Below are 23,313 nucleotides of genomic sequence, written 5' to 3' on the forward strand. Positions count from 1 at the left end.
GGGAAGAGACTCTAGGATTTATTCCTCGAAGTCACTACACAAGAAATCATTGGGCTAGGGCTACCACTGAAACGGTAGTGAAAATAGTGGAACGAGACACTCCTTATGTTGCTTTACTTGACCATGGGTCTGAGATAAATGTCATTGAGCGTGGATTGTATGAAAATGGTGCATGCCCTGTAGACATTGATCATGGTTGGCGTATGAGGGCTGCCAATAACTCTTCAGGAGAGCTTTATGCTGCATGTCCTAATGTAAAAGTGATGATTGGTGATATACAAGAAGAGCAACACTTCTTTGTGTAAGATAATTCCTCATATGCAATGATTTTGGGACAGCCCTATATTACAGGAGTGCATATGGAAACAAAGGTGTTTGATGATGGTTCTGCTTATGTAAGAGTCAAAAGCAAGGATGGGAGAAAAACAATCCAATTTCTTATTGTTTGTGTTAATCATTCGAGAAATCGTGATACGCTTTGAGAGTCTCCTTTGGCTCCAAATGCAAGGGAATTCAAAGACCTGGATTTTCATTAAGCACTGTTGTAATGCAAGGCTACAATAGTACTGTTCAGAGGATGTACTCGCCTCTTGATGGAGTGAAGCATGTATTTACTAGTGGCTATTCTCAATTTACAGCAAACAGTTCATGTCGGTTTAAGCCTATGGAAGCTATGTGCAAGGCTGAACGCATATCTATGAAACAAGCTACTAAGGAACTGAAAGCATTGAGGTTGTTAGCTGAAAATGAAGGCATTTCAGGCATCTTTTATGGGTTGAATATTAATGACACTATGGCTGAAATTTCAGCAACTATACATGCAGAAAATGAGGCTAAAAACAAAGTGTTGTCAGTATGTTCTTTGGATATGTATGATGTTATAGCATTGTTTGCTTAGCAGGAATGATTACAATGGGCTGAAGCACATGTGGAGACAAAGTATAAGATAGTTGACAAAAAGGTGAAACCAATTGCTTTGCCACTTCCCCCAGAAAGCCTCACACCGAGAGGGCAGACCTGGAAGGCCCTATTGCAGGAGGGTCTTCAGGATTGTAGACCAAGGCTTGGCAGTGAGTGGAGGCCGTCCCTAAGATGGATCTTTACGACAGCCCAAATCACCCCTCCTAGATCACCTTTCCTATGCAACTTGCTCTGCGTGTGGCAGGGCCTCCGTAAGGCCCTAATCTAGAGTTCTGCAAGCTACCAGGAGGAGATAGACCGTCAGTCGATGATCTGGAACCCCCAGGTCAGAGATCGGGAAGGGGCACAAATTGGCGAGCACCCCCACATCCAATGGGCTGGTTGGGAGGCCGGCCCCCCAGCTCGTATCATTAGGACATGGCAGGAGGTGGGACATAGGACAAGATATTCATTATCGAGGCAGGGTCGTGCAAGTGGTTAGTTTGGAGGCTCTGCCTATCCGCCAAGTACTGGAACCCACAGCAGACCGCTCTGAGGTATGGGAGATCATAGGGAGTCTTAGTAGATGGCATATCTGGAAGGCACAGTGTCAGGAGGCTTTTGGTGGAGAGAGACTTTCAGTACAGGCGACCTTAGCAGAGCTTTGGACCTCCATCGTCCGCTCCCTTCGCGACTGATGGGATCAGGTGCAGGGCGAGTCTAGGGCTCCTTAAGAGCTCCGTTGTCATTTCATGCGCACTTGGGGCGGCCAGGACTTGTTTTTCGTGATGCAAGCAAGCAGCCCCAAATGGCGATACACCCCCCCTCCATGGCTTCTTGTCCCCATCCCCCCTAGACCTCCCTGAAAGGCTTGTACATCTGATATATCTGTGACTTTGCATCAACTCCAGCTAGTCTGTTGAGCATGAGCACTTCCTTGTATTCAGATTTTTTCTGAAGTAATATAATTAGCCACATTTTATTTGCCAGAAAAAAAAAAGATTCTCATTGCTGAAAATTTTCTAGTTCAAGTACTTTGCAGAGGTATGCTGTGTCTGTGCTTTTGCAGTTTCTTGAGAGCAGACATAACTAAGCAATCAAGGTGGATTGGTATGTGAAATGTATTTATTCAATGGGGTTGTACAGTAATTTGTAACCTTTAAGCATCATATTACATTAATTACAAGTTAAACTCTTACATTGCCTTACTGATCTAGATACATAGCTTGCTTCTTGTCAACTCAAGCTTGACAAACCACATTTCTGATCCGAGATGAAAGATTCTACAAAAGATACCTCATAACTGTCCTGTTTTGAGGTTTTCTTTGCCTTTTAACCTGAAGAGGCCTGACATTCCATTGGAAAAGTGTAAACAGATTATTTGTTAATGGACCACCCTTACACCTCTATGTTTTCTTTTTACTATTTCTGTCATCTAGATTATCAACCAACATTCATGTTTCACTGCAGGATTCTCCGTTAGATATTACCATCGGACCATATGAGACCTATGAAGATTGCTTATTTGGTTACAAAGTATGGTATCATTTTTGTTTGATGTACTTCTTTATTTCATGTATATACTAGAAATCTTGTTAATCTTCATAACATCTAAGTGGTGTTCTGTCATTTATTAAAATGTTGTCCTATGTAGTTTATAGATGGAGAACTTGAATCATATATAGGGAGCATCGTTGATTCAAACAATGTGCTTGGTGCATAGACTTCATTTAGTTTTCCATATTGTACTATTGGAAAGAACATGACATGCATTCATTCAAATTTCTAAAACCAAAAATATTTTGTAATGGTTGCTTCCAAATCACGTTCATGTAGCAGTGTAAGTCACAATCTGAAAATCATAACCACGAAAAAGCATCTTAAATTATGTGTCAGGAGTATAACACTCCATTTAACACTGTCATGCTGAGTGTGTGCTGTGTTCAACAAGTGGACACTCAGCTTTTTATCCACCAGTAGAAAATTTCTAAAGAGCAGCAAACTCCTTTGTAACTACAAAAAGTGCATTGAATTTTCCACATACATAGATAGGACCCATACCCAGTTGGGTATTCCAGTTAGATATTGATCCTTTTCAGCTACAGAGATTGCTATGACCCAGTATTAGCATTCTACACAAACATGTTAAACTGACAGGTACTGCTCATCATAAAGAGGAAGGATTTAGAATTGAAAAGGAACTGAAGAAAGTTTCCCAGTCCAAGGATCAGCCTGGGAGGTCTACTTTCATTGCTTTTTTGATTAGCTTTTTTATTGGGGTATGTTCTTTAAGGGGCTTATGTATGTTTTACTTTAGTTCTGCCAGAAGTGTTTTAACAGATTTAGTTTTCCTGTAATTATAAAATGAACTCTGTCAAGGAGATTCTGCATAATCTTCAAGCTAAAGGTATAGAGCATGTTAGAGTAGAGCTACGATAAGTAGGCATCTTCTTTTTAGTCACAAACATTTAGTTGCAAACATTTAGAAGATACATAGTTCCAATGGTATAAGGAGGTCTACTTTCTTTGCTTTTTCGATTAGTTTTTTTCTTGGGCTATGTTCTTCAAGGGGCTTATGTATTTTTTACTTTAGTTCTGCCAGAGGTGTTTTAACAGATTTACTTTTCCTGCAATCATAAAAGAAAATCTGTCAAGGAGATTCAGCATAATATCTCCAACCTAAAGGTATAGAGCATGTTCATAGAGCTACGATAAGTAGGCACCCTCGTTTAAGTTGCAAACATTGAGAAGATACATAGTTCCAATGGTATAAATATCCTACTTAGGGCAAGTTAGAGATTGAACCAGAAAGGTAACAAGTTTCCTCTTTCATAAACATTTATAAGCTACTGAAGCTCATCAGAGAAACCATTGCAACCAATTTGGAATAGTGTGATCCATAGGAGTTCTTGTTTGTGGAGAAGACGCTCCCCTAGTTCCATGCAGCACATACCCAACAAATGAACAAAGTTGTGTAAATCATATGTGCTTTAGAAAACAATACCATGCACCAAGGCGATACCTTTCCCATAATCTCTTGCTAGTATGGCAATGCTATGATGGTCAGTTAGGACTCGTCTGTTTTTGTTGTAGGCTATCTAGGCCTTTTTTCTCCTTTTTCTCTTCCCAAGAATAGGATTGTAGGCCCTTTTGTCTGTATTTTGGTTCACTTATCTTGACAGATTGTATAGATGTTATACAAATGTAACCTTGTGACAATTATTATTATTGGGAAGTACTATTGATTGGTTTATTCGGACCACACACTACAGTCATCACATTGATCTACAGGGCATTTTATGGCAGAGATTCTCTCTATGATTTGAACAAACATTATGAACACACTTGATAGAAGATGAGAGATTGCAGGGTGACTTTGAGCATGAGGAAAAGAGATGCTCTTATTTTGTAACTTGGGACTTTGGCACCTTTTTCCATTCTAAGTCACATGTGGTTGGGCATTATAGCCTGTTGGACTGGCTGTTTTACTCGGCCCTTTTATTGGACTTTATTTCTGGTGTACCTTGTAGTCCTATGCAAGGCATATTTTTCACCTCAAGGAAGGTATTTCCTGAGGTGTTACAATATAGATATATGTAGTCTTATGCAAGGCTTATTTTGCACTTCCTATTTTCACCTCAGGGAAGGTTTCTCCTGAGGTGTTATAATATAGATATATTTTCTTTGAAAACAAAACACTCTGATTGTCTCTTTTTGTCTTGGGACCTTAGGTCATGTAACCAATAAGCCATAAACTGCATGTACAAAACTCAAACACAAGCAAAATCCAAAGAACAAAAGCTTCAGAATAGATGCTTAAGAATGTTTATTTGACGATTTACCCAAAAGCAGAGGCCAGAATCTTTGCCACACAAGTCTTTCATACCTAGACAAACCCCACAATGAAGACGCCTTTCCAACACAAAAACTAGCAGGAGGCTAATGGTAACTCAAGGGGACAAACCAATACTCTGCACCGACAGCCGACAAACTGACGATCAAGCAAAGTCACGTGCCACAGCACTATCACCAAGATCTTTTGCCAACAAAATCATCCACACCTAATCATCATGTGCCAACCAACCAAAAAGTGGATATACCAACAGTCGTAGGAAACGTATCCCTGAAGAGACACGTTGTTCCTTTGCATAGATGCCAAGGGGAAATTCATAAGTCATTGTAACTGACACTAAGATCATTAACTCTCTCACATGAAACACTGATAGGTCTATTTTATGGGCAAATGAAAGAATTGGTTGTTGTAGTATAATCTGAGAGAAACTTATCAATTCTCATGAATATTATGATTGGACCACAATATTGAAGAGACTTCTTTAAATCCTCATCCAGTCCTCTACACTTGAATAGCTCTCATGTTCATAAGCAGATTCAATTCTTAGTCTGTATGATTGGACCACAGTAATGAACAAAGTTCTGTAAATCCTCTGCCAGTTCTCTACACTTGAGTAGATGTAACATTCATAAGTTAGGAATAGCTAAGACCTTTTAGTCTGATTATACATGGGCTTGAGTTGGGCACCATACCCTTCTTTGTGGCCCAAAACAGGACCTCCTTTGAGTTATGCATTCATTCTTGACTTTTCTGATTTGCATACACCAAAGCTCCATGGCCCATAGGGAGTCTTACTGGTTGGCATATGTGGAAGGCGCGGTGTCAGGTGGCTTTCAGCGGAGAGAGACTTTCAGTACAGGCGACCTTAGCAGAGCTCTGGACCTCCATCATCCACTCCCTTCGAGGCCGATGGGATCAGGTGCAAGGCAAGTCCATGGCTCGTCAGGAGCTCCAATGCCATTTCATGCGCACTTGGGGCAGCCAGGACCTGTTCTTCGCGATGCAGGCAGGCAGCCCCAAATGGTGATACACCCCCCCTCCATGGCTTCTTGCCCCCACCCCCCCAAACCGCCTTGAGAGGCTTGTATATATGATGTATTTGTGACTTTCATCAGCCCCATCTTGTCTGTTGAGCATGAGTACTCCGTTGTAATCAGTTTTTTTTTTAGTACTATAATCAGCCACATTTTACTTGCAAAAAAAAAAAGCTCCATGCCCACAACACCTCATGCATGTCACGGACGGTTTTCCTAATTAAAGCATATTTTACAATTTACATGGGAGCAAGCCCGGCTCTTTTTAACAACATAGTGTCCTTTGGAAATTTATGAATACCTAAAAATAAACATCCTACAATTCTTGATCCTTTTTTTTTTTTGGGCGGCTCAACATTTAGCATGTCCCTATTTTAGGTGGTTGCGATTTTGTTCTCTTGTTAGAGGAGCGGCTTCAAAGACTCTTCCATGTAGGCCCTACTCATCATCTAACTTTTCAAGGCCTGCCTTGCCACCACTGGTGTTGTTAGCAGGAAGGAATGACTATAACTCGTGGATCTGCTTACATTCGTGTCGTCCAACAGCTTCAGACAGTAAGCTGGCAGCATTGTTGCTTAAAGGAGTAATCTTGCCATTGCATATCTATCTTTCTTTTTTTGCAAGTAAAATGTGGCTGATTATATTACTCAAAAAACTTATTACAACGGAGTGCTCATGCTCAACAGACTAGCTGGAGCTGATGCAAAGTCACAAATGCATCATGTATACAAGCCTCTCAAGGCGGCCTGGGGGGGATGGGGGACAAGAAGCTTTTTAGCGGGGGGGGGGGGGGGGGGGGGGGGGGGGGGGGGGGGTGTATCGCCAAATGGGGCTGCTTGCTTGCATCACAAAAAACATGTCCTGGCCGCCCCAAGTGCGCATGAAATGACAACAGAGCTCCTGACGAGCCCTGGAATCGCCCTACACCTAATCCGATCGGCTACGGAGGGAGTGGATGATGGAGGTCCAGAGCTGCCAAGGTTGCCTGTATTGAAATTCTCTCTGCCAAAAGCCTCCTGACACTGTGCCTTCCAGATATGCCATCCAACAAGACTCCCTATGAACTCCCATACCTTCGAGCGGTCTGCTGTGGGCTCCATTACCTGGCGGATGGGTAGAGCCTCGAAACCAACCACTGCACACGACCCTGCCTCAATAATGAATATCGTGTCCTGCATCCCGGCCTCACACAGAAGGTGACAGCCCTAGCTAACTGCCTGCCAACAGAAAGCTCCCCATGAGATACATCCAAGGCTGGGTGCTATATGGCGAAGGATGCGGCACTCCTCTCCACACGAGCTATGTCTCCTCACATGACCAAAGGCAATGCTTTGGGGTTTCTAGAGGTTGCTGTGTGCAACGCTTACAACCTCCCTTCTGCATCAGGGCAAGCCAACTTCCCACTCTTCCGAGCCTCCATTTGCCACCAGCCATAGGAAATACGACACCCTCCTCGGCCTCTAGCTATCCCAAAGGTAGCGCCAGAAATTCCATCGGAAAGGCTCCGTCATGCTGTGCTCCGCCCAGTGCCTGCTACCTGACGGTGCCCAATCCATATCCTCCTACATCAGTACGTGTCTGCCAATCCTGGCAATGTACTCTAGGAACCTCGGTGGTTTCTTGGCGATCGCAGCGGCCGGCCATATCCACTCTCCTGGATCCCATTCCTGCTCATTAAGTGGTTTTTCCTCCCAGATCCAAAGGCGGCACTCCTTGAGCTCCTTCCAAAAAACATAGGGGTCCAGTCGCCATGTCTTCCCCTAAAGGCCCACCACCCAAATCCTCCTCCATGAAAGGGCAACTGTCCCCTCGTCTTGCTGCCCTTTGTCAAGGGCCAGATACCCCTCCTCCTGAACGGCGAAGAAAGTCCCATGTGGGACGCCGCCCACTCTACTTGCCACCTGTAGGGGGATGCGCGCTTGTGAAAACCTAGCTGCCCATACCTCCCCGGGCTCTATCGGCTCTCGTATCAGGGGAGCAAGCCACTCGTGAGGTATTGCTGCATCTATCTCCCTTCTCCTCAACGCCACTTCTCTCTGGCAACCTGATACTCGCTGCAGCACCTCCTCATCTACCATCCTGTACACCTTCCACCATGCCCTGATGGTACGAGCCGGGCCAACCTCCCAACTACCCCATTGGATGTGGGAGCACTCGCCGATTTGTGCCCCTTTCCGATCTTGGACCTGGGGATTCCAGATCACCGGCTAACGTTCTATCTCCTCCTGGTAGCCTTGGGGGCTCTGGATTAGGGCCTTACGGAGGCCCTGCCACATGCGAAGTAAGCTGCATAGAAAAGGCGATCTGGGGGGGTGATCTGGGCGGATGTAAAGATCCATCTCAGGGACGGCCTCCACTCACCGCCTAGCCTCGGTCTACAATGCTTAAGGCCCTCTTACAATAAGACCTTCCAGGTCTGCCCGCCTGTTGTGAGGTTGTGGACAACTAGCTTGCCCAAGAGGGCCATACTCTGATACTCTGGGTCTATGATCCCAAGCCCTCCCTCGACCGATGTCGTATGATGGTCACCCATACCACCTTGGCCTTGGAATCCTTGGAACCATCTAACCCCGACCAAAGGGAATTCCAAACTAGGCGGCGAAGTTGCACTACGCATGAAGAGGAGAAGCCCCAACACGAGGCGATGTACCAGGCCGTCGCTAGGAGGACTTGGTTAACCACCAAGACTTGGCTGGCTATTGAGAGTCGAGCCGTGCTCTAGTAGGTCAGTTCCCTCCAAATAGAATCAAGGACAGGAGGAAATTGCTGGGCAGGAGTGATATCGAGTCCCACTTGGAACCCTACATATGGGACGGTCTGCCCTCTACTCAGCCATCTAAATCCCAGGTGGACTCCCCACTCCGTGCTAGAGTCTAGGTCTGTGAGAAAACCAACCGACTTTCGTCAGTTGATTTTCGCTCCCGCTGCAGAACAGAACACGTCAAGGGCCAGCCTCACTCTCTCCAGTATCAACTCATCGTCCTCTATGTAGAGTGTTGTGTCATCTGCATACTTTGAGTCTAACAACTCAATCTTCTCTCTCACTAGAAGTCAAAGGCCGCGTAATCCACTCACGCGTGACCTGAGGAAGTGAGATATCGCCTTTGCAAAGAGTAGAAACACGTAAGGGTCCAGGGGGCAGCCTTGTCGAACCAATCTCTCCAACCAAAACTCCTCCCCTCGCCTTTCGCCTATGAGAACCTTGTTGGTGGCCGATCTGTTGGGTATTTGACTCACGCCTCACTTACGCCTAGGCTCATATGGGAGTGTCGGTGATCAGTAGGACACTGGGGCGCTTTTTACTCTCGATAGGAGAGGTTTTTTCCCCCAGACTTATAGTCTTATTTTCGTATGTGCTTATGTGCTTATGTTACACACTTATGGGCACTTACCATGTGTCGGGTGTGAACACCCGCTACAACCCTAAGGTTTAAGGGTTGTACTTTGTACTTTCATTCTACACTCTTTCAGTCTATTGGATTGGGTGCCGTGCTTCACTCTGTCTCTCTCACTCTCGCACTGTCTACTGCACTCTCAGCTGTACCTCGATCCTCTCACCCCCTCACATTTGGTATCAGAGCAGTCTGCAGTCTGCAGCCCCCGTCAGTTCTGCAGCCCCCGCTAGTTCTGCCCCAGAGTCACCAGTCTGCAGTCGACTGTCAGCTGGAGGCGCCACCTGTACCTGCGCAGCCTCCCTGCACTGAGTAGCCAGCGCGCAGCTCCACGTCGTCAGCCCCAGCCGCCTGCATAGCTCCACCCGCTTGCCTGTGGGCAACGCCACCCGTCTGTGTGCAGCGTTGACTTTGCAGCTCCACGCCTGAGAACTGCTCGTCAGTGCCCACCCAACTGTCAGTTTGCGCCGCCTGTCAGCACCACACTGACCACCCCTCTGACCTGACACCATCCGCCTGTGGCCTACAAAGTACAGGCCGACTGCCCTGCCTGCCTTCAACCTGACCAGCGTCTGCCCTCTCCACGTCAGGTATTTTTTTAAAAAAAATTATCCTTTTATTCCAGAATAAATTTCTGGAAGAGGGGGTTCCTACGCAAGCAGGCATAGAATTCAGGATACGTGTCTGGGACATGGCTGATGCAAATTTCTGGGCACATTCATCAGAAATTTTGGGGATTTTATGTATTTTGAGGACATTTGCATATGAACTGCAGCTATAGTCACAGAAAGACTGTTTTGAACACATTTTTGGCAGAAATTTTGGGGATTTTGATATTACAGTGTTGCTGAGCACTGTTTGCACCTTGGGAAGCGAGCATTAGAGACAGTTTTTTGACAGAGTACACCCTTGCACATTAATTGCAGAAGTGTGCTTGCTGCAATTTCTGGAAATTTGCAGATTTCCAATCCTTACTGCTTTGACATTGCTCATTTGTCTTTGGAAATTTGTCATCATGGCAAATCAGGGAGGTGATGTATTTACATATGTATCCAAGGAAGACAGATTGGACGGAAACAATTATTCGCTATGGTCATTCATGATGAAGAATGTATTAGTGGCTAAGAATTTATGGGATTATGTCAGTGGAGAGGAAACTCGACCAGGAGTTGTAGCTCCCGTTCCTCCTCCTCCTCAAGGGGCACGTGGACAACGGGGACCTCAGCCCGCTCCACCTCAGCCACTTCCTCCAAGAACTGCAGCTCAAAAAGCTTGGGATACACGTGATGCACAGGCCTTGTCGCTGATTGCTTTGGCAGTTCAGCGGTCCATCATCCCTCACATTCGTTCAGCATCTTCTTCACGAGATGCATGGCTGACTTTGGAGCATATGTTTGCAGGAAAGAATGAGACTCGAATCTCTTTCTTGAAGAAAGAGTCAGAGACTTTGAAGATGAATGAGGGTGATTCTATGCAGGATCACTTGAATAAAATTCAAGACTTGCGGGAGCAGCTCATGAATGTAGATGAGTACTTTTCGGATGCACAGTTGATATCCACCACCTTGAATTCCTTACCTCCTTCGTACTTGTCTTTTCATACTGCATTGAACCTCACCATGAGGATTGCCGAGCACCCACTCACTTTTATTCAGCTGGTTAGTTTGCTTCTAGAGGAGGAGCAAACAAGGAAAAATAGTGGTGTGGATGCTATAGTCTCTGAGCAGGCTTTTGTGGCAAGATAGAAAGGCAAAAACAGCAAGGTGAAAAATGCTCCACAAAGTTCTGGTACTTCTGGCACATCACAGAATCAGACACAAGGGGGGCCGCAAGCTAAAAAGGAAAAATGTCATTATTGTAAGAAGCCAGGCCACTATATCACTGAGTGCAGGAAGCGCATTGCCAAAGAGAAAAAGGAGTCAAGAATGTCCGTTTCTACTACTCCTTCCACTGCTAGTGAGTCCGCGTCCTTTGTTATAGACAGGGACTATTGTTTTTACACTTGCAGTTATGACATCTCTTGGGCTGATAGAGCACTTAGCTCTACAAAGGATGTTGACACTTGGTTCTTTGACAGTGGTGCTTCTAGACATATTACATCCGGCAGAGATTTATTTGCTTCAATTAGTGCACCTCCCGTTGGGAAATCTGTACAGTGTGCCAATAATGCATCATACCCTGTTCGTGGTATTGGGGAGATTCAGCTCACAGCCATTGATGGCTCTATTCTCCGCCTGCAGGATGCTTTGTTTGTGCCTGGGATCAAGAAGAATTTGCTTTCTATTTCTTCTTTGGCACGTTGTGGTTTGCAGGTCACATTTGATGATGACCGTTGCATGGTTAGAGATAAAGAACGCATGAGTTTGGTCGTGACAGGATCTTTGTGTCATGGTTTATATGAGTTGGATACTCTTTCAGTAGATCAGTCGGCATACTTGACATCCACTCTTACTCCTGCTATGATACAGGCAGAGTTATGGCATGCTCGTTTGGGGCATGTAAACTTTGGCAGCTTGATGCTTTTGCAGTGTACTCAGATGCTGGATGGCTTACCTCTCTTGGAGAGACCTCCTGAGCACTTATGCGAGGGATCCATTTTGGGGAAAATGCATCGTTTCTCATTTCCCCGTGATGTTGCTTTCAGAGCAACAACCAGATTGCAGTTGGTGCATTCAGATGTTTGTGGGCCTATGCAAACAATGTCATTGGGCGGTTGTTACTATTTTGTGACATTCATTGATGACTTTACACGTTTTTGCTGGGTCTACTGTTTGAAAAAGAAGTCAGAAGTGTATGATGCATTTTTGGCTTTCAATGCACTTGTTGAAAATCAATCTGGATGCAAAATTAAGACTCTGCGTTCGGACCAAGGGGGGGAATACATGTCCTCTATGCTGAATTCCTTTTTGAAGCAGAAAGGCATAGTCCATCAGTACACTACTACCTATACTCCACAGCAGAATGGGATAGCAGAGAGGAAGAATCGGTCACTCATGGAGATGGCCAGATGTATGCTGAAGGCAAAGAGCTTGCCTCATAGTTTTTGGATGGAAGCAGTCATGTGTGCTTGCCATATTTTGAACAGATGCCCTACCAAAGCCTTGAAGACCGTCACACCTTTTGAGGCTTGGAACAGCCGTAAACCTTCTGTTGGCCACTTCCGTACCTTTGGGTGTCTTGCCTATGCCCATATTCCACAGGTACTTAGAAAAAAGTTGGACAACAAGGCTGTTAAGTGCATTTTTATGGGATATAGCAGTGAGAGCAAAGGCTACAGACTCTATGATCCCGTTACAAAGAAGGTTTTTGTCAGCAAGGATGTTGTTTTTTATGAAAAATTAGAATTATCCTTGGCTGGTTTGGACACATATCAGGCTGCCCGTGATGTTTTTGAAGGGCTGCTGCCCATTACTTTTGGTGATTCAGCTGGAGCTTCAGAAAATGAACCTAATGTTCAGCCAGCTTCTCCTATGGAAAGTACGGAAATTCAGCCATTGGCTGATCGGAATATTCAGCATAATGCTGAAACTGAAATTCAGCAAGAGCTTGCACACAGTCAGGAAGCTAGACAGTTACCTAGATGGTATTTGCAGGCTATGCAAGATAGTCCTTTGGATGCACCCATGGCTGGTCGTACTAGAAGGCAAACTCATTTTCATGATTCAGCACATACCATGGAGTTTGTTATGGCAGCAAGTACTTTTGATAATGAAGAGCCTGAATGTTTTGAGGATGCACAACACAGTGTGCATTGGATGGCAGCAATGCAAGATGAATTGGATTCTATCACTAAGAATCAAACTTGGGATTTGGTGTCTTTGCCATTTGGGAAGAAAGCCATTGAAATGAAATGGGTCTACAAACTGAAAAGGAAAGCAGATGGATCCATTGATAAATACAAGGCACAGCTTGTAGCTAAAGGCTACGCACAAAAAAAGGGCATTGACTATGAGGAGACATTTGCTCCTACTTCCCGTATGACGACCATCAGGTCTATGATTGCTTTGGCTGCACATTATGGATGGACAATGTATCAGTTGGATATCAAGACTGCATTTTTACATGGGGAACTTCAGGAGGAAGTTTATGTACAGCAGCCCATTGGTTTTGCAGTTGAAGGCTCAGAACATTTGGTATGCAAGCTCAAAAAGGCACTATATGGTTTGAAACAAGCTCCTAGAGCTTGGTATGCAAAAATAGATGCTTTCTTGCTTGGTCAGGGGTCTCTAAACAGCTCATCTGAGTCTACCCTTTACGTATGTAAAGAAGGGGGATCTATGTTGATTATATGTCTTTATGTTGATGACCTTTTGCTCACTGGAACACATGCTGATCAGATTTCAGCATTCAAACAAAATTTGCAACAAACTTTTGACATGTCTGACTTGGGAGTTTTGCATTACTACTTGGGCATCCAGTTCATACATGATGCTCGAGGTATTGGGCTATCACAGTCAAGGTATATTGGGGAGCTTCTTGAGAAGTTTGGCTTACAGGATTGCAAGCCAGTTTGTACCCCCATGGAACCTGGATTGAAACTGTCATTACATGATGACAGTGATTTGTTTGATATACATACATATGCTCCTGCAGTTGGATGTCTTATCTACCTATGCAACACTAGGCCGGACATATAGTTTGCAGTTTCAGCTTTGAGCAGGTATATGCATCAGCCACGTATGTCACATTGGCAAGTTATCAAGCGTGTTTTTCGTTACTTGCAGGGTACTCGATCTCTTGGGTTGCTTTATGCCAAGGGGGGACCACTGCAGTTACATGCTTACAGTGATTCTGATTGGGCTGGTGATTATGATACACGTTACTCCACTAGTGGCAATTGTTTCTTTCTTGGCTCTTCTTGCATTTCTTGGCTTAGCAAGAAACAATCCACTGTTGCCACATCGTCATGTGAAGCTGAATACAAGGAATCTTTCACTACCACAGTTGAATGCGTATGGCTTAGACACTTGCTAGCTGATCTGGATGTATCTGTTACGAAGCCTACTCCTTTGTTCACTGACAGTCAGAGTGCCATTGCAGTGGCACGGAATCTAGTGTTTCATGCCCGCACGAAACACATTGAGATCCATTATCACTTTGTCAGAGAGAGGCTACATGCAGGTGATATCAGCCTTGTCTATTGTCCTACCACCAGTAATGTGGCAAACATCTTCACCAAAGCTCTTCCTCGTGACAAATTTGAAGCATTTCGCGATGCTTTAAATTTGATATCCTTTGGTGGCAGATGATCCTTGTACTCTTGATCACTCTTCACTCCAGGGGGGTTTGTTGGATATTTGACACACGCCTCACTTACGCCTACGCTCATATGGGAGTGTCGATGATCAGTAGGACACTGGGGCACTTTTTACTCTCGATAGGAGAGGTTTTTTTCCCCAGACTTATAGTCTTATTTTCGTATTTGCTTATGTGCTTATGTTATACACTTATGGGTACTTACCGTGTGTCGGGTGTGAACACCCCCTACAACCCTAAGGTTTAAGGTTGTACTTTGTACTTTCATTCTACACTCTTTCAGTCTATTGGATTGGGTGTTGTGCTTCACTCTGTCTCTCTCACTCTCACACTGTCTACTGCACTCTGAGCTGTACCTCGATCCTCTCACCCCCTCACACGATCTGTAAAGGGCAGAGACCTCGCAAATCCAAACGTGGGGGAATCCCAACCTCATCATGGTGCCCTCTAGGAAATCCCAGTCCACCCTATCATAAGCTTTCTTGATGCATTCCGTTCTACAAGCGAGCCTTCCATCTCTGTCTCTTTGTTAGAGTAAAAACCGCATTGATAGCATCTTGCCAATCCGTCTTCAATCCCATAGGTTGTGTATGGTCTTCAAGAAGCTCTCCCACCTAATCTTGACGTGCAGAATCAGCCGCTTGCAATAATAACTCCACTTTCTCTGAGTTTAGAGCTCTTTGCTCTAGTGCATCCAACTGGTTTTATATTGCTCTTTAAACTCCCGTAACAACTCAGAAGAAACAAGTCCTTTGTTGGGCTAATAGACTCACTCTCTGAATATTTTTCGCATAGCAATACCATAATTCTCTAGAAAATATTCATCTTTGAGCGCTTTCTTGTAAACATTCCAGTTAGAGTCTTGCACAAACAAATCTGTCACTCCAACCCGCAAAGCAGGCGTGACAAGCCGTAAGAAATAGTTGCTCCAGTTGGTCGGAACTCCGAAGAAGCGTATCTGGCTTTCAAAGGCTTTAATGTAGGTTAAAACATTCTGGCCATAAAATAATTTGCGCTCACTAATCACAGCCTCAATCGCCTTGGTCGCACCATGCGTATGCTCTTGTTCTTGATGCAACATTTGTTGTTCATCCAACTGTTGCTGATGTAACTGCTGTTGTTGCTGCATAGATAACTGCATCTGCTGATTCTGCATCATAATGGCTGAAGAAAGAGTTTGCAATAAAGTCTTCATCTCATTAATCGAAAAGGAAGAAGTAGTCAATGATGAAGGTGGATTATTCAAAGAGTCTTCCATCTCGATGATCAGAAATGATGCTTTCACGTCAAGTTCACCAGATGTCAAATGGAATTTGCATGGGGTTCGTGAAAGTCGCTCGTCGCACGGACGCTTTGAGATGGGAGAATGCAACGAAATAAACTTATTCAGAAGAATTTTGAATGAGAAAAACAAATTCTTGATTTAAAAAAATAGGCAAGTTACAGATTCATAAGACTTTCGGATTTGAATAAAAGATTTTTGTCGGATTTGATCAAAAGATTTTTGGGAAAGACAAGGATGATTTTTGTTGGATTCGATCAAAAGATTTTTGGGAAAGACAAGGATATCACACAATCATGAGCAACTCCAAGACTAGTTGTCTTATGAAAAGTAATGAAGGATAGAGCTGAATCACGCTTCGCAGGAGCAATGTTCCACATTGGAAATCCTAACAATATAGCAGAATAGAGGACTATAACAAGTTAATGAAAAAATGAACCAATGGGAAGAGAAGAATGCAACCCCCATACTTGATCTAGCCATGAAGTTAGTACAATTAGAGTGTGAGCAAAACTAGGCAAAAGAAAGGGTGGGAGTAACAAAAAAAAATGATGCAAGTTTAGTAGCAAAGCTTTGTTGATACCTTGCTCAAAATGCTAGAAAAAAGTGAAGGGGACACAATTGAGAATCTTAGAAGGAAGTTGCACATCACTAGAAGAGCACTCAAGCAAAGTATGGCAACAACCATGGTACAAGATGACAAAGAAGAATTGTGTGCTACAGTTGAGAGAAGCAGATCTCTCCACAGAACACCTAAGAATGATCAGCATCCTAGCAATTGATAAACTGCTTCCAACCACAAAAGAACAATGGCCCTCCCCTCCACTACTTGAGGTAAAAGAATGGGACCCAATCGATGCTATGGAGTCAACTCCACAATGGCCTAAGTGCATGGAAGAACCCACCACCTTGGAAGTAATGAAAAAAACCAAGGAGAGAGGAAAGGAAAGAGTGGATAAGAATGAGTAGAAAGTTCACTGCATCACCCAATAGACATACCTTTTCCGCATAGGCGGGAAACCCACCCTATCAATTGAGATAGTGAAATCTCTCTGTTCGAATAATGGCAGTCTTGAGATTCTTCTATGTGGATTATTTTCTTTTTTCCAAAGGAAATCAAGTATTTCCTATTGGGATTGTGTAAGAAATCATTAAAATAGGGATACGGATAGAGAAAAGTTGGCCAGAACATAAGGCCCAAGACCCAAATTATAGCACCAAGAGCGCAAAATGGTACGAGGCTATAAATCTCAACCAAAGTGGAAAAGAAACCTTGTGGATATTCGCATGGAGGCTTGGGTCACTATTCGTCGTGCATTACCCCTTGTGAGAGAAGGTCCCACCTACACGCCCTACCCACACAGGAATACCCATATAGGCACAGGGTTGATCATGATCCTGAAAAATATGGGCCGTACAACTTTTCCCTTATCTTCAACGTCAATACCTAGAGGGAAGAAAAGAGCCTTAAGTTCCAAGAAAGAGACACGGTGCCCTCCTTCAAACGGTTCGTGTTGGACTTCACAAATTGCCTTGACCTAGCTTTTGTTCCAACATACAACTATTTGAGGCTACTCCTCAGATTATTGAACCAGAGAAGAGCAGCAAAAGTAGAGGGCATGCATGCTCTCTTCTTTGACATAAATGTAGGAATAGATAGATATGCAATGGAGCTCAACCCGTCACGCCGCAAGTTGCCCCCCCCCCCGACAGATCGCAATTGTGTCCTATCGGCCGTCTTCCTCCCCGCCCCGACAACTCGCCCTATCCCGCTTTCGGCCCCGCCCCCAACAGTTTCGACCAACAGATTTGTCCTTCCCCCCCGCAAGTGGAGCGTCCAATGTTGTTTTCATGGGCATGGGTGAACCCATGCTTAAACTTTTTGCCGTCTTGGCAGCACATCGAACTTTAAATCAAGCTTTGCTGAAGCTGGAAGGATTCAAGGCTTGTTACGACTGTGGGAATGATGGACACTGGGCACGAGATTGTAAAGCTGGAGAAGAATAAATACTATCGTTGTGGAGAACGTCAACTCTGAGGAGATTCAGGAAGAAGGCTATGGTGCTTCTACTCCAAAGATTAACATGGATATTAGGCGTCCTCTGGATGCAGATGATAAATCTCCTTTGGTCGAAGCTCCCTCAGATGCAGCAAAGCTGTAGACTCATGAGGAAAATATGTCGAAGGAGCGTACTGTGGATGAATTAGAAGCAGAGATTTCTGATGAAGGTTTGTTGTTTGACGGCGACCGTTGAAGGTGGCAAAAAGCAATCTAGATATTAAAAGCTTAAAAGCTTTAAGCCCATCATTTTTGTTAATACACTTGCTTTAAAACAAGCTAAAGTAAGAAAAAGCCTCTCAACGTGAGGTAGAAAAATCTATATAAGAGGAGTATGAGGGGTTTTGGATATACTCCTTGAACTCTCCAAGAAGACCTTATATGGGAGTGGCTTGAGGTTGAGATTGTATCCCTCGTCCTCTTCGATCTTGCCATCAAATCAAGTATGTAAGGCTAGAGGTTGAGCTTGAATCCCTCGCCTTCTTCGAAGACCATCATCGAATTTTGGAGAGAAGGTTTGAGGACATGCTTAAAGCCCCTCGCCTACATCGAAGTTTCGTCATCACGAGTCGCTACGATGATTGGCTTGAGTTGAGCTTAAAGCTTCTCGCCTACTTTGAAGATCGTCATCAAGTTCCATGGAGTGGCTTTCAAGTCGAGCTATGAGCTCCTTGCCCTCTTTGAAATTCTCATCATCAATTCTACAAGAGTGGCTTGAGTTCGAGCATGACGCTCCTCGCCTTCCTTGTAATTCTTCCCATAAAATCTAATATCCCACCATCTTCTCTTCTCTCTTAGATTGAGAATTTATCCTTGTCTTTCCCAAAAATCTTTTGATCAAATCCGACAAAAATCTTTTGTTCAAATCCGAAAGTCTTATGAACCTATAACTTGTCTATTTTTTTTAATCAAGAATTTGTTTTTCCCATCCAAAATTCTTCTGAATAAGTTTATTTCGTTGCATTCTCCCATCTCAAAGCATCTGTGCAACGAGCGACTTTCACGAACCCCGTGCAAATTCCGTGCGACATCGGCAAACATTGAGATGAGAAGAGAAGAGAGAAGAAACTCTAATGAATGGAATGATAAATATCTGAATCATGGAGTGAATGTGATTCAAGGGAACAAGGGTGCCATAGCACAAGGAAGATGATGAAGATAGCCACGAACCGCAATGTCCTCCTGAAGGGGTGTGAGGGCAGTGGAGAGGTTGGAGAGAAGAGGTGATGGACTGAATGAATCAGCCGTGAAAAATGAGTAACAGAGGCAGCCTATAAATAGGCAAGAGACTGTCTAGGGTGGCGTCCATAAGGGGGGCACTGACTGTCTAGGGTGGTACCCCACTGTGGGCACCTAGCCCCTTTTTGGGGTTGTCCACTATGAAATCGTAAACGCAAAGTGCAGGTGGAGGATTTCTCAACAAGGCCTAGTAGTGCATCTTCTCTACTACATCTTGGGGCAGTTTGCTACAAGCTTGGCCACCATCATGTAGGCAAAGCATTGTTGTGGGATTGGGAGGCTAGTGTGGTATACCATATGGAGCGTGAACCTATGAACTAATGAGATCATGATGGCCAAAGGAGGGGAACCCAATATCCAAGGAGGGACCATGACCTTGACCCTCTAGCATGGCATTTGGAAATATGTTATCCCAGGGAATCACACGCTCGAAGCTCTACCAATCTTTGCTATATGAGATAAGAAGTCTTCATTTGAGGTTAGGAAAATGAAATGTGATAGAAGTGCCATCTCTAAACAATCCATCTATCAGAAGGCAAGTGTAGTCTGAACACCTAATAGGTTAATGGGCTAGCGGAAAGTGCCATTGTAGATTGCTTTGGAGTGTGTAAGCTGACCCTGAAGCACCCCTAGTGGGCAACAAATGTGGTTGGTGAACGTGCAACTCAATCACATGCAACCCCACTAGTCCAAGGTGCTCAAGAATCAAAAGCAGTGTTTGAGGCATAGTTGGCAAGTTCTATTATGAACTTGCAGCAATTTATTCAGCAACCTCAATTTGCTGAATTTATGCAATCAGCTCATGATCTTAAGGGGAAAAAGGTTTCTTTGCATTCTAACAGCCAAATGAAGCACATGGGCAGTCTTTTCAGCCAAAAGTATTGCATACACTAGCATCTGTAATGCCAAATCTGCAAGAACTCCATTTTAGCAGCATGATCGTCTATTAGGGAATAATGTGCAGCATGTTCCTCATGGATAGCAAACAATTCCTCGACCAGCCACACATTCAGGTTATTTTGAAGGTGCATCAGTGTTTTAGGCTGTGAATGCCACTCTACTCGTCAATATTGGTGCATTTATGGTAACATTCGTATGCAACCCCAAATGCAAACTAGAATGTTTGGTCAATTGGGAGGACTTTCCTAGGCATATGTTAAATGCAAATGCAGCAATGGCATCACTGGGGCCACCATTCTTGCAACCACTAGTGTATGATAACTTGACACCTATGGGTAAAGTTAAAGACTGCAAAGGAGGTGGAGCAGCATTCAAATTTGAAACCTTTAATGGTATGCAGGATAGATTGAAGGCTTTGACCTCATTCAACAATTTGGTGCAGCCTACTCTAGCGGCATTTTTTCTAAGCATTCAAAAGTGCACAAGGCAGCCACTTCTCAAAGGAAATGCACTTCAATGGTGGACAACCCTTTTGATATAAGACAAGGCACCAACAACTTAGGTGCAGTTTAAGCAGGTTTTCTCTTCCCAATGGCTCACAAACATGTTTGAAGTGGATGTGACAACAATTTGGCACAAATTGGATGCAATTCATTGTGTTGATTTGGAAGAGTATACAAATAAATTTTGGGCAACCTTGCTCTTAGTTAGCCCTTTTTGTGAGGTCACAATGACTGAGAAAATAGAGACCTATTGTTGTGGTCTACCCAAAGAAATATATGGCTATTGCACTAAGAGAAGAGTGAACAACATGGCATAATATACTGAAAATGCAAATATTGATGAAAGGCCATATCAAAGGATTTAGGGACAGCAATGATGCTTCAAAGAACAATGCTAAAAATAAAGGCAGCAAGACGGAATTTTTTGGTAGCAAGTTTAAATTCTCAAAAAAGAGTGAACAAGCTAAAAATCTATTTTAAGTCAGTTTTTCAAAAAGGCGGAGTGCCACCCCCTAGCTCTTAGCATGGTGACCATTACACAGGCAGTGAAGGATTTGATATTGGGCATACAATGGACAAGTGTACAAGCTACGTGGTACAGAGCAAGGCAAAACTAACTAGGTGCAATGTAAAACTTTCATTAAATTTAAAGTTTGCATCTCAGAATTAAGTGATATTGAAAGTTTCTCCTAGTAAGCAGCTCATTTAGGACACTTGAGTTATAAAGCATGCCTTGAGCTTAAGTTTGGTCCAATCAAGAGCTCACTTATGATTAATGACTAAGTCATTAATTAGCCCTTAATAAAAAATAAGATCTGATTAAGGAGCAGTTGGTTACTCATTTGGAAAGCTTATCTTAGCTTCTCTCTAATTTTTGGAGTGGCCCAAGTTTAGAGATAGTCATTCTTCTCTTCTTTGCTGCAGAAATTGCAGATTTCAACTATGGAATATGAGTTGACAGCATTGATTGAGTGTAAACAGGAGTCAATCTTCTTCTCTTGGCATAGGGAACTGATTAGGCAGATTTGCAGCCCTATTTATAATAATCTGTGATTTTGTTTTTAAACTAAATATCATAAAAACATGTTATTACAGCACTACAAGTTGAGATCCTTTCCTTTGCTTTGAGATCTCAAGCCTAATGCACTTTTTGAGCAACTTCATCATGAAGTGACGCTTTCACAATTGCATTGTAAGAAATCCCTCTGTTTGTGAGAGGAATAGCATGACATTGCATGGGAACTATGCAGGATGATTGTTTAGGTGAATGCTCCCCAAAATTGGGCTCAAATGCTAGTTATAATTTAGGGTTTGGCTAACTGAAGTGTTCATTTGCATTTTTGGACACTCTATAGTTGGTTGGAGGTCAACATTGAAGGTGACAAGGTCATTGTACACCCATGGATCAATTGTGTCACAAGAAATCACTGAAATACAGCCATTTGTAACCAATTTCAAGCAATTATTATATATCTAAAGAAACACTGAAAGGGGCGCTAAGCTTTGGAGCCAACAGGTGTCATGTGTGGTGTAGGAGCACTCTAACTCCAATTGTGTGTGGAATTTTTCTTGCTGAATTTACTCTAAGTTAGGAGAGGACTCAGCTTGGAGATGCACAATAATCTTTCTCAAACTCATAATGAAGTTAGGGGAGAACCAACCACCCGATGTCAGTTCCACAAAATGGCCAAATAGTGTGAGACAGTTCAATTGCTGAAGGCTGGCATTGACACACATAGTGATGCAAGAGTAATAGACTATGTTTGCTTTTGTTGCACAGATTCTCTCAACAATGTAGCTTTTCTAGTTAATATAAGACAATGTGTATTATGAATATGAATATTCAAACCATCATGCATCTTTGGGGGATACACTTTCACAACAGCCACCAATATATTATGTGATTCCCTTCTTGTTCATCTTGGCTTTCAGTGAGAATGCAAGGTGTCTCTTTGAGGTTGAGGAGGAGAGAGGACTTCTGCAGACCTGTGCATTAGGCACCTTTTTCTGTACTCGCCCCTCAGATGGTCTAGTATTATAGCCCACCAGATTGGTTGTCACACACCCATTGTATTTGTGATGTACTTAGATACTCTTTACATAGTTCCTTGTACTTTATATGCTGTATTGTGGGGATCTTCTCCTTTTCTTTTTGGTAGCGTACTTGCATGGTATATCTGAGCAATATTCTATGAATCAGCAGCACATCTCTACTTCAAGGGCTTTCACCTATGTCTCAACAAAGATTGGACTTTACCTTCACATTTTTCACAAAATCTCATTGACAGAGTGTTGTGGAGAAAGTGTCCACTTCCCATTTGGTCACACTGCCTTCATATCCTGGGAACCTCACTTTTTGGGACAGAGACCCACCTAGAGTGCTGTTCAATCCTTCATCTATCTTATTGTTGTACTCTAGTCTACTTCTTCCCTGAGCATAGAAGAGTGGCATTGCCTCCTTTAGCAAGTTGTTAGCTTGTTGCTTCTATCATTGTGCATTGACAGGAGTAAGAATGTAAGTGAGTGAGTTTGTCCATTGAGTGCCTTCCTTATGCTTTGGCCACACACCCTTTTTCTATTACTTGGATCATTAGGCATCTAGGCTATACATTGGGTAGGAATCTATTACCTTACACTCCATCAAAACTTGGATTATTCAAGATTATCTGCTTGCCCTCTACAGGTAACTGTTAGGATTGTGTAATCCATCGTAATGGCTCCATTCAGTTCTTTATTTTGCTTGTTATGTGAAAAGAGCAGATGTTGATAAACTTTCTTTTTCCTGCTGCATTCTATGTCAGTGTCTAGCAGTCCACTCTGGGTAAGAAGAAATGGCCATGCTGCTATGGTGGTATGCTGAAGACATCATTATCTCTTCCTGGGATTTTGAAAAAGC

General features: G+C 43.5%; 1 protein-coding gene across 2 annotated transcripts in view; it reads left to right on the plus strand.

Moving 5' to 3' along the window:
• Positions 1–23,313, plus strand: part of NUDT3 (nudix hydrolase homolog 3) — a 231,830-nt gene that overhangs the window by 203,280 nt on the left and 5,237 nt on the right. For both annotated transcript variants that reach the window (XM_087687068.1, XM_087687069.1), the window contains exon 12: positions 2,371–2,436. In XM_087687068.1, coding sequence (XP_087543194.1) covers positions 2,371–2,436 — 66 coding nt within the window. The remainder of the gene's footprint in view (positions 1–2,370; positions 2,437–23,313) is intronic.

The sequence above is a fragment of the Lygodium microphyllum genome, chromosome 10, assembly GCF_053477565.2.
Source record: "Lygodium microphyllum isolate KBCC chromosome 10, Lygodium_microphyllum_v1.1.10, whole genome shotgun sequence".
NCBI lineage: Eukaryota > Viridiplantae > Streptophyta > Polypodiopsida > Schizaeales > Lygodiaceae > Lygodium > Lygodium microphyllum.